This window comes from Gadus morhua, chromosome 13 (assembly GCF_902167405.1).
Source record: "Gadus morhua chromosome 13, gadMor3.0, whole genome shotgun sequence".
Taxonomy (NCBI): Eukaryota; Metazoa; Chordata; class Actinopteri; order Gadiformes; family Gadidae; genus Gadus; species Gadus morhua.
In genome coordinates, this window is record NC_044060.1 from 692759 (window position 1) to 705132 (window position 12374).

A 12374-nucleotide genomic window follows, 5' to 3' on the forward strand; every position below is an offset into this window, starting at 1 on the left:
TTAAATTTATGAAGGGCGATGATAAAACATAATTGTTCTTCTCACTCTACAATTCTTCGGTCTGACTTCAGTTCATCACCACACCATCTGTGTCGCAAATTCTCCTTTTCCTCCAAACCATGCATACGCATGGGTCAGAGTTTGCTTAGGGCTGCGCACATTTTCCCGTCAAGTTGGTTTTTTATAGATCACAACCTTGGCGTGGAAAGTCACGTACGCCAATTTCAGCCCTGTTTTGTGCATACGCAACGGTTATAAATGAGACCCCTGGAGAGTGAAGTCACATTTCAGAGTCATTAGCATCATGAGTCCTAACAGAACCGCCTATTTCTCAAAAGGGAATTGGCACACTTCAGGAAAAAGCTGTCTCCCACCCCTCCCTCATGTCCACCACAGGGGTTAATTTCAAGAAAAGTTAAAGAGATGCATTTTCATCAGTGTCCGTAAAATGTATACCATGATATTCCATTTTAGTAAATCCAAAAGATTCCCTCTCATTGCTGAAATTATTCAGATATTGTTGTTGTGGTCAAATTCCAGAGTCCATGATCCAGCCAATGGGGTTCTTTCCCTCCAGATGGTCAGTGATGTGATGGTCAGGGGTCTGTTTGTGGTGCAACACAGAGAATGGATCCTTAACCAAGGGTCCATTCAAAGTCCTTTTGTCAGCCATGAACACTGCACATTGGAGTCAGTGTGGGAAACTCAGATCCGCTCTCTACTCACAACGACTACCAGTCACCACACTGAAGAAACATCTGCTACATCTGGACACTCAGAAACATGTCTTAACAAGTCAGAAATTCCTAATATAACGAAATAAACAATCAAATAAGAAAATACGACTGGAAAAATAGAACGAGAGAAAAAATAAGGTTTATCCGCTTTTATTGAACATTATTACTGAACTAAAATCCTGATTCAGTTCAAACGGCAATGAATGAATCAAGAAAATGTAATCCTAGAGTGAAAAAAAAATAATATAACTGATAAATCACTGGTCATATGCTGTTACTCATTTTAATTGGCCATGTAAAGCAATGGCATTATTGATTGATAACCGGTAACTCCATAACTAATATCAATTTAACTACGTGTGTGAGGTAATGAGGACCACGTGCTATATGCACTTCATTGATCCCAGTATCAGGCAAGAGATCTGATCTCTCTACAGGGTCACCCCTTTCCCAGATCCACACAGAGCCTCTCTCCATCACCCCCCAGTCCTCCACCTGGTCCCCTGAGATCTATCTATTGTCCCCCAGCAATAAGAGCATGCAGGCTGTGGAAGCCTGTGTTCCTCGTTGTCCTCCCTTGCTCTCTGATTGGTTCAGACTGTGAGAACCTCCAACCAGACCTAGACCCACACATTCATATGGAGATTAGGGACTATATAAAGAAGGGCTGAAGCCAGGAGAGACCAGATTCTCTCTACAGAGACCTCTACTGCACAGAGAAGCACACATGGCTCCTACAATCACTTCAGCAATGACTTCTTCCCAGGACAACTTAACCCTGCCCCACAAGGTAAATTAAAGGAGAAACTTAAATACATTTTGACCTTAAATTGTAGTATTCATTGATGCTGATGCCGTGTTGAGATTAGTGTATTAAATATGCCTTTGTCTTCCTCCAGATCAGAAAGCCGCTGGTGGAAAAGCTATGCAGAGAGCGAATCAACAGCAGCATTGAGCAGCTCAAGTCTCTGCTGGGTCCAGAGTTCCTCAAACAAGAACCTGACTCCAAGATGGAGAAAGCAGACATCATGGAATTGACAGTTGACTTCCTGAGACAACTGCAGCTCTTTCGCCATGGAAACTCTGTCTCAGGTGTATCAGCTGCCAACCAGGGTCAATCCAGGTGTGTTCAGGAGATGTTTTACTTCCTGTCTAAGGATGAGGTGAAGACACTGTCAGAATGTTGGATCACTTCCAGAACCTTCGGACCTCCTCTGATACAAGGCTGACTGAGGGTGGTTCAATTCAGCTGAGCTCTCCACTCAAGCCCAATATCACCAAAGGGAAGAGTTCAGTTAACAGCGCCGTCTGGAGGCCCTGGTAGAAATCCACACACTGGAGGTACTAGACAACATTGACCATGTTGGTCACAACATGTTGTTGTCAATGTATAATATCAACTCAATATTGTAATCGTTTGATGTTCGAATATCAAGTCAAGTCAATTTATTGTGTCTCCCAGGGGAGAAATTTGTTTGGATCTGGGCAATAGCTGCATCACATCAGTATGAAACAACATACAACATACAACATACAATCAGTTCATCACATGGGCAAGTGCAAAAATTGTTGTACATAGTATTGGCAAATCACAGATACGAAAACGATCAGTAAAAACTATTGGACAAACAGGCTCAAAAACTGTTGTACATAGTATTGTGCAAACAAGCATTCATGTGCAAAAATAGCAATCTGTAAATTCCCACATATCATGTTATTCTTCTAAAAGAAGACCTCCACATATGTTTCTGCTATGTGTTGTAGTGTACTGTATCTACTGTCTGATATTACAGACTCACATAGGAGCTTTTGCTGCTTTAAAGTTTGATGTTCAAACTTAATGGCAATTATTTCATAACATATAGAGCCTTTCTCTCCCATGTAAAGATAGGGCTTGTTTGGTGCATTTATTTCCATTTTAGGAAACATCACGTATAATTAATTACTGATGATCATATTGATCTACTCTGTGTTCTTACTTAAAATCTGTGATTTGTAATCGGTGCTCTTTCAATTGGTGATCTGTTACAAGATCAAAAAGTTACTTATATGTTTGCATTGTGTGAGGTTATTCTCACATACAAGATTTGAAATTTCTATTTTTAGGAAAATTACCATATTTTTTTTCGTAAGCATTACTATCCTAATTGGATCCTAATTGATCACTTTGTGATGACAAATTCCTGATCAGTTATATGATCATGTTGCTCGTTTGCTTTTATGATGAAGCATAAAACATTGGATTCATAATGAACTATGAGCTGCACATTAATTTATAATGTCAACTCAATATTGTTACATGTAACATATCTGGTATGTCTTCTATGAAGACAACTGTTGAATGTATATCCTCTTCTCTGTTTGAGTACAATGTGCTTTGGAGATCTTTTTCAAATGATTGTTGTGATGTGTCATCACCTCTATTGGACTTCAGTTGAAGTTTTATGGTTCTGAAATCGTCTGTTTGAATAAACAAACATGAATTTCAATATTTCTTGTCTTCTGTCTTTTAAATGTGGGCGACAATGATATTCTTACACTAATAGATCACAAATTTCACAAATTTCAGTTGAAGTTTTATGGTTCTGAAATCGTCTGTTTGAATAAACAAACATGAACTTCAATATTTTCTTGTCTTCTCTCTTTTAAATGTGGGTTACATTGTTATTCTTAGACATATTGATCACAAATTAAACCTTGTGTTGCTCCTGACGAGAAAGATACAATACTTCAATCTAAAAAAATATGGAAATTGCATCAGTGCATCATCTCCATAACAGTGAAACCAAATATTGCACTTGCTGATAACTGTGACAGACAGCATGCAGATTGAAAATACTGTAGGTGAGATTAAGAATGTCATACTAGACTATTCCAGGAGTATATAGGTGGGGGGAATAAAAGTGTTTCAACAAAGCCAGAAAATTATATATCAGTCAGATGTGAAATAAACCTGGATAATGTTGCCTCCTCCTCATTACATTTCTACACACTTTCGCCAGTGTTTATCGGGTCTGAATATTATAACCTATTATGCATACACAATATACATTTGTGTTCATGCAAAAAGTAGTAGATGGACTATATTTGACAAAACCACTTGGGGCAGAACATTTCTCTTTCCTTAAATACATTACATTACTAATTATTGATACTAAACATCGTGGAAAAACTGCTAGCCATCTTAAGAGTTGACGATTTTAGTCTTGTTGAGCTCTTCCCTCCATTCCCTATTTGTGACGTCATTCTCTTTATGTTAAGTGATGAGTAATAAGACACACTTCTTTTGTTCCTCCATTGAAATCAGTGAATGGGGAGAGTGTGGGAAACCAGTGAGAGCTCACTCACAGAGCCCCTGTGGGACGATAGACTTGGGACCTTTACCCTGGGGGATGGACATGGGTTAAAGAGGGAATCTGGACCTCTGAATGGAAACCTGTGAATGAGTTTCAAATCCCGAACGGTTTTCTTTTTTGTTTTTAAAAGTTTATAAGAAACTTTGATTTTATTTTAATATTTTATTTTTATGTTATTAATTTCAGTTCAGCATATAAATAAAGATACTATCAAAGTCTATAACATCTTATATAACATCTTATATATATAGTACTATTATACTATTGATATTATTAATACATGTTAATTAGCTGATTTGAAAACCAATGGTATTTTGTAGTTAGTTGTAAATAATGTTATGTGTGTTAAAATGATTGCAACATCTACTGAGTTAAAGCTAGACTATTCAGAAAATTCCAATGTTGTATACCCTAAAACATATGACGGCGCAAATAAAGAATTAGCATTTAAAAAGGCACACTCCTATGATTCAGAAGAAGCTCTGTTAATGAATGGAGTGTGGGAAAGCTCTGGAGAGTGAAGTCACATTGCAAAGTCATTAGCATCATGAGTCCCAACAGAACCGCCTATTTCTCAATAGGGAATTGGCACACTGCAGGGAAAGGTATTCTCCCTCATGTCCGCCAAAGGCGTTAATTTCAAGAAAAGTTAAAGAGATGCATTTTTATCAGTGTCCATAAATGTTTTCCACAATATTCAATTTTAGCAAATCCAAATTGTCTACAGAGACCTCTTATTCGTGTATTTGTACTGAAACTCTACCGATTTTGTTGTTATGGTGAAATTCCACAGTCCATGATTCAGCCAATGGGGTGCTTTCCCTCCAGATGGTCAGTGATGTCAGGGGTCTGTTTGTGGTGCAACACAGAGAATGGATCCTTAACCAAGGGTCCATTCAAAGTCCTTTTGTCAGCCATGACCACAGCACATTGGAGCCAGTGTGGGAAACTCAGATCCACTCTATACTCACACCGACTACCAGTCACCACACTGAAGAAACATCTGCTACATCTGGACACTCAGAAACATGTCTTAACAAGTCAGAAATTCCCAATACACAAGATAAATATAATATTTCAATTGGAAAAAAAAGATTACTCACTTTATTGAAAAAGACTGAACTGACTACTGATTTTGTTCTAAAGGCAATCATGAACCATTAATGTGTATAATCCTAAAATTAAAAAAAATATATAACCTATAACTCTTTGTTTATTTTCGGTTTCTCATATTTTTTGTTCATGTAAAGTAATGGCATTTATGATTGAAGCTGTTAAAGCCATAACTGATATCAATGAATCCTGATGTTGTGTGTTGTGATAAGGAGCACGTGCCCTATCAAAGTCATCTGTCCCAACATGAGGATCCAGATCTGATCTCTCTACAGGGTCACCACTTTCCCAGATCCACACAGAGCCTCTCTCCATCACCCCCCAGTCCTCCACCTGGTCCCCTGAGATCTATCTATTGTCCCCCAGCAATAAGAGCATGCAGGCTGTGGAAGCCTGTGTTCCTCGTTGTCCTCCCTAGCTCTCTGATTGGTGCAGACTGTGAGAACCTCCAACAAGACCAAGACCATCTCATATGGAGATGGGAGACTACATATAGCAAGGCTGAAGCCGGGAGACCAGATTCTCTCTACAGAGACCGCTACAGCAGAGAACCAGATACATGGCTCCTACAATCACTTCAGCAATGACTTCTTCCCTTGAGCACCTGACCCATAGGGTAAATGAAAGGACAAACTTATCAAAACAATTGGAGTTGAATTGAAGTATGCATTGATGCTGATGCCGTGTTGAGATTTGTGTATTAAATATGCGTTTTCCTATCTCCAAATCAGAAAGCCACTAGTCGAAAAGCTACGCAGAAAGTGAATCAACAGCAGCATTGAGCAGCTCAAGTCTCTGCTGGGTCCAGAGTTCCTCAAACAAGAACCTGACTCCAAGATGGAGAAAGCAGACATTCTGTAAATTACAGTTGACTATCTAAGACAACTGCAGCTCTATCGCCATGGAAACTCTGTCTCGGGTGTATCAGCTGCCAACCAGGGTCACTCCAGGTGTGTCCAGGAGATGGTCCACTTCCTGTCTAAGGATGAGGCGAAGACACTGTCCAACGGAAGAATGTTGGATCACTTCCAGAACCTTCGGACCTCCTCTGATCCAAGGCTGACTGAGGGTGGTTAAATTCAGCTGAGCTCTCCACTCAAGCCCAATATCACCAAAGAGAAGAGTTCAGTTAACATCGCCATCTGGAGGCCCTGGTAGAAAACTACACACTGGCGGTACTAGACATCATTGAAGATGTTGGCCACAAAATGTTATTGTCGATAAACAATATTGTCTTTGTTTTTTAAGTTTGAGATTACATTATTCTTCTAAAAGAAGAACACCTCCACACAGGTTTCTGCCGCGTGTTTTACTATACTGTCTGAATTGTCTGTTATTACATACTCGCATAGGAGCTTTTAATGCTTTACAGTTTGATGTTCAAACTTAATGGCAATTCTATCAGATAGTATTCAGCCTATTTATCCAATGGAAAGAAAAGGCCTGTTTAGTGAGTTTATCTCCATTCAGGAAACATTTTGTTATGCCAATGATCATTGTGATGGTTCTGAAATCGTCTGTTTGAATAAACAAACATGAACTTTAATATTTCTTGTCTTCTCTCTTTTTAATATGGGTGACATTGTTATTCTTACACTTATATATCACATTTTAAAAGCCTTGTATTGCTTCTGACGAGAACAATACAATACTTGAACCATAAAGATGATGGCAATTACAGCAGTTCATCATCCCCATACCAGTGAAAACAAATATTATATTTGCTGATGATAACGGCGAGAAAGAGCATGCAGATATAGAATTGAGAGTTTTATACTATACAAGTGCACATGTATATGGTCAGGGAATTTAAGTGTGTCGCCTTTGCCAGAAAGTTTTTTATTTGTCAGATGTGAAGAAAACCTGGTTAACTTTCCCCTCCCATATTCAAATGATTCCTCACACTTTTGCCAATGTTAAACAGGGTTGAATATTATTATGTATACACAATATACAAGAAGTAGATAATCTATATTTTATGAAACCCCTGGAGGCAGAGGTTTTATCTGCAGTAAAATAAATTGCATTCGTAATTATTGGTCCTAAAAGTATGGTAAAAAAAATGCTTTGCCATCTTATTAGATGATGATTTTAGTCTTGTTCAGCTTTGTCTGCCATTACTTATTTTTGACGTCACTTTCTGCTTCGAATTTGATGAGTGATAAGACACACTTCTTTTGTTCCTCCAGTGAAACCAGTGATTGGGGAGAGTGTGGGAAACCAACGAGAGCACCTTCACAGAGGGGCAGTGACATAACCTTTACCCTGGGGGATGGACAGGGGTTAAAGGGGAAACAAAGACCACTGAGCGGATATCTGCAAATAAGTTCAAAATCATAACTCTTTAAAAATAAAACGTTTGTTACAAGTTAAGAATATTGTGAGTTGCATGTGGAAAAATAAGGATTTGTGTGGAATTAATTTAACTTTAGCTGTCAGTAAATAAAATGTCAATGTCCTTAAGAAATCACAAAACAACAGTACTGTTATAACATTAATATAATCAATACGTTAATTAATTGATTCAAAAACCAATGGTACTTTGTAGTTAGTTGTAAATAAATGTGTTAAAATTATTGTAACATCTACAGAGTTGAAGCTTGTCAATTCATAAAATACCAATGTTGTTTACCCTAAAACATATTACATAGCTATAGAAGAATTAGCATTTAACAAGGCACACTCCTATTATTCAGTGAAAACTCTGTCAATGAACGGAGTGTGGGAAAGCTCTAGAGAGTCTAGTCACATTGCAGAGTAATTAGCATCATCAGTCCTAACAGAACCGCCTATTACTCAATAGGGAATTGGCACACTTCAGGAAGTAGCTGTCTTGAATATATGAAGATTCTTGAGGTTCAGTTCAAATTCCAGTGTCTATGATCCAGCCAATGGGGTTCTTTCCCTCCAGATGGTGACTGATGTCAGGGGTCTGTTTGTGCAATACAGAGAATGGATCTGTAACCAAAGATCCATTCAAAGTCCTTTTGTCAGCCATGACCACAGCACATTGGAGTCAGTGTGGGAAACTTAGATCCACTCTATACTCACACCGACTACCAGTCACCACACTGAAGAAACATCTGCTACATCTGGACACCCAAAAACATGCCCTAACAAGTTAGAAATCACCAACGTAATAATAATATACAATTAAATAAAAATATCAGAGAAATAAAGAAAGAATTACTTTTAATGAAAAATAAAACTGAACCGAACTGATTTCATGAAAGAGGAACACATGCATCATAAATACATATAATCCTAAAATGAACAAAAATATATGAATCTATAAATGTTCGTCTATGTGCTGTTTCTACGATTTATTGGTCAGGTACAGTAATGGCATTATTACATGATAAATGTTCTACCCATAACTGATATCAATAAATCCTGAACGTGTGTGTTGTAATGAGGAGCACGTGCCCCATCGAAGTCATTGGTCCCATTGTTAGGATCCAGATCTGATCTCTCTACAGGGTCACCACTTTCCCAGATCCACACAGAGCCTCTCTCCATCACCCCCCAGTCCTCCACCTGGTCCCCTGAGATCTATCTATTGTCCCCCAGCAATAAGAGCCTGCAGCATGTGGCAGCCTGCATTCCTCATTGTCCTCCCTAGCTCTCTGATTGGTTCAGACTGTGAGAACCTCCAACCAGACCTAGACCCACACATTCATATGGAGATTAGGGACTATATAAAGGAGGGCTGAAACCAGGAGAGACCAGATTCTCTCTACAGAGACCTCTACTGCACAGAGAACCACACATGGCTCCTACAATCACTTCAGCAATGACTTCTTCCCAGGACCACCTAACCCTGCCCCACAAGGTAAATTAAAGGACAAACTTAAAAATATTTAGACTTAAATTGTAGTATGCATTGATTCTGATGCCATGTTGAGATTTGTGTATTAAATATATCGTTGTCTTTCTCCAGATCAGAAAGCCACTGGTGGAAAAGCTCCGCAGAGAGCGAATCAACAGCAGCATTGAGCAGCTCAAATCTCTGCTGGGTCCAGAGTTCCTCAAACAAGAACCTGACTCCAAGATGGAGAAAGCAGACATTCTGGAGATGACAGTTGACTTCCTGAGACAACTGCAGCTCTCTCGCCATGGAAAATCTTTCAAAGGTTTAACAGCTGCCAACCAGGGTCACTCCAGGTGTGTCCAGGAGGTGGTCCACTTCCTGTCTAAGGATGAGGTGAAGACACTGGCCAACAGAAGAATGTTGGATCACTTCCAGAACCTTCGGACCTCCTCTGATACAAGGCTGACTGAGGGTGGTTCAATTCAGTTGAGCTCTCCACTCAAGCCCAATATCACCAAAGAGAAGAGTTCAGTTAACAGCGCCGTCTGGAGGCCCTGGTAGAAACCTACACACTGGAGGTACCAGACAACATTGGCCATGTTGTTCACAACATGTTGTTGTCAATGTATAATATCAACTCAATATTGATGTTCGAATATCATGTTATTCTTCTAAAAGAAGACCTCCACATGTTTCTGCTATGTGTTGTAGTGTACTGTATCAACTGTCTGTTATTACAGATTCACAAAAGAGCTTTTTCTGCTTTAGAGTTTGATGTTCAAACTTAATGGCAATTATTTGATAACATATAGAGCCTTTCTCTCTCATGTAAAGATAGGGCATGTTTGGTGCATTTATTTCCATTTAAGGAAACATTTTACACCGTATAATTAATTACTCATGATCATATTGATCTAGTCTGTGTTCTTCCTTCAAATCTGTGAATTGTAATCTGTGCTTTAACATTCTTCTAAAAGAAGAAAACCTCCACATGTTTCTGCTACGTGTTGTAGTGTACTGTATCAACTGTCTGTTATTACAGACTCACAGAGGAGCTTTTTCTGCTTTAACGTTTGATGATATTGAAAATATTTAACTTAATTTTCTAAGGGAAATACATGGCATATTTATGCATTTGGTTAGATTTGAAGGACCATTTTGTTACTCTAAAATGAATTGCTGATGATCGTGTGGATCTATTTTGTTTTTGTAATTTAAATCTCTGATTTGTAATCTGTGATCTATTGAATTCTGATCTGTTTGTATTGTATGATGTTATTCTCATACACACAAGTGGTGATATTTTAATTTCATTTTCATGAAATTCATGAAAAGTGGTACTATCCCAACTGGATAGTAACCCTACTTCATTACTTTGCGATGAAACATTCCTGATCAATTATATGATCCTGTTTCTTTTGTTTTAATTATGAAGCTTAAAACATTGGATTCATAGTAAACTATGAGTTAAGCTTTGAGTGTAAACTCAACATTGTTACCTTTAACATTTTATATCTTTTATGAAGACAACTGTTCAAATGTTCATCCTCTACTCTGTTTGAGTACAATGTGCTTTGGAGATCTTTTTCAAATGATTGTTGTGATGTGTCATCACCTCTATTGGACTTCAGTTGAAGTTTATACTGCTGAATATGTCTGTGTGAATAAAAAACTTAAAATGAACTAACACTTCTCGTATATTTATATTATAAGTTGAGATGAGTTGATAACACAATCAGCTGTAGGATATTTTACCTGGAGAATTAAACCATGGGGTAGTCCTGCGCTGTGATCCGTTGTCAAAACAATCATGCAAAATTATTTTTCAGCATGTTAACTGCTGAGAATGCCGAACGTTACAGTATGTCATATCACTAAATAAGGTATGTAACTTAAGTTATTACTCAGTTGGAAAGCTAAGAAAGAAGCTTTGAAACAGTCATAGCTGGTGCAACAGTCTGACTTGCTAAGTATCCTGCATTGGAATTCATTTCCATCATCATCATCTTATCATCAAGAAAATGCTAAAGAATGGCGTGCCCCAGGGATCTGTTCTAGCTCCAATCTGCTTCAACATCTATACCTCGGATTTACCAAAAAAAAGCAGCAAAAAATAAACCTATGCAGACGACATCGCACTCCTAACTACCGGAACTTCCTTTAGCTCACTAAATGACACCTTAACTGATGATCTTACTAATCTGAACAAATACTTTATCAACTGGCGACTGAAAATGAATGAAACCAAAACTGTCAGCAGCACCTTCCATCTTGCCAACCGACTAGCCAACATCCAACTAGAAGTCAAATGTGCAGGAAACATCATCCCATTTGAAAAGTCACCAAAATACTTGGGTGTTACTCTGGATAGAACCCTAACCTGTAAACAACACCTCCAGCAAGTCAGAGCCAAGGTGGAAGCAAGAAACTGCCTCATTCACCGTCTCTGCGGAACCTCGTGGGGAGCAAGTTTCCCTGTACTCCGGACTGCTACTCTAGCACTGGCCTACTCAACAGCAGAATACTGTGCACCTATTTGGTGCAAACCCACTCACACCTCCAAGCTTGACACAGCCCTCAACCACAGCATGCGGATAGTTTCAGGAGGCATAAAATCTACACCAACCTCATACTTACCAATCCTAAGCGGAATCCCACCACCAGCAATCCGTCGTGAAGCAGCCTGCCTTAACCTTGCACAGAGAGCTCAACGCAGAGCCAGCCACCTACTCCACCACGACATCAACTCAAACGACCCACCACCACGCCTACCGTTGAGGGAACCAATCTCTGCAAGACTCCGGGGCCTGCTGCATGAGGCAAATGGCCAGCCACCTGGGTCCTGGACCATCACACAATGGACCAAACAGTGGGGCCAAGCCAACACCAAGCTACATGGCTACATCGAAACACCGTCCACAAGGCCTGCAGGACACAACCTCAACCGAAAATCCTGGGTACGACTTAACAGATGCCGGACAGGACATGGACGCTTCAGAGCCAACATGCACAGGATGAACCTTTGTGTTGCCCCTGACTGCCCCTGTGGAGCCCCGGAGCAAACGGCTGATCACATCATAAACGACTGCACCAAGTACCAGTGCCCTGGTCTCCAGGCACTGTCTACCCTGAACAGCGAAGCACTGGCATGGCTAGAGGACACAAGCTTAGTCATTTAACAGTATTGAGATGTACTTTGTGACATACGAATATATATATATATATATATATCATCTTAACCCAAAACCTTAGTTCTAATTGCAGAAGCACAAAAACATTGTAATAAACTATAGTATGACACTGAGAAAGAATGCAACACTTAGTATTTAAAAAAACTAAGATTGTTTAACTAAATTA

General features: G+C 39.1%; 1 protein-coding gene and 2 pseudogenes across 1 annotated transcript; all 3 read left to right on the forward strand.

Moving 5' to 3' along the window:
* The first annotated feature begins 1417 nt into the window (after positions 1 to 1417).
* LOC115557730 (transcription factor HES-5-like) lies at positions 1418 to 3268 on the forward strand (annotated as a pseudogene).
* A 2460-nt stretch (positions 3269 to 5728) lies between these two features.
* Positions 5729 to 6407, forward strand: LOC115557607 (transcription factor HES-5-like; annotated as a pseudogene).
* A 2541-nt stretch (positions 6408 to 8948) lies between these two features.
* On the forward strand, positions 8949 to 10704 carry LOC115557749 (transcription factor HES-5-like). Its single transcript, XM_030375826.1, has 2 exons — positions 8949 to 9038; positions 9147 to 10704. Exons 1-2 carry the CDS (start codon positions 8976 to 8978, stop codon positions 9576 to 9578), a joined length of 495 nt encoding a protein of 164 aa, XP_030231686.1. The 5' UTR covers positions 8949 to 8975; the 3' UTR covers positions 9579 to 10704.
* The last annotated feature ends 1670 nt before the right edge of the window (positions 10705 to 12374 follow it).

Coding starts and splice junctions, on each gene's coding strand:
- LOC115557749 (XM_030375826.1), top strand. CDS start 8,976: ATGGCTCCTACAATCACTTCAGCAATGACTTCTTCCCAGGACCACCTA. Junction 9,039..9,146: donor ACCTAACCCTGCCCCACAAG/GTAAATTAAAGG, acceptor GTCTTTCTCCAG/ATCAGAAAGCCACTGGTGGA.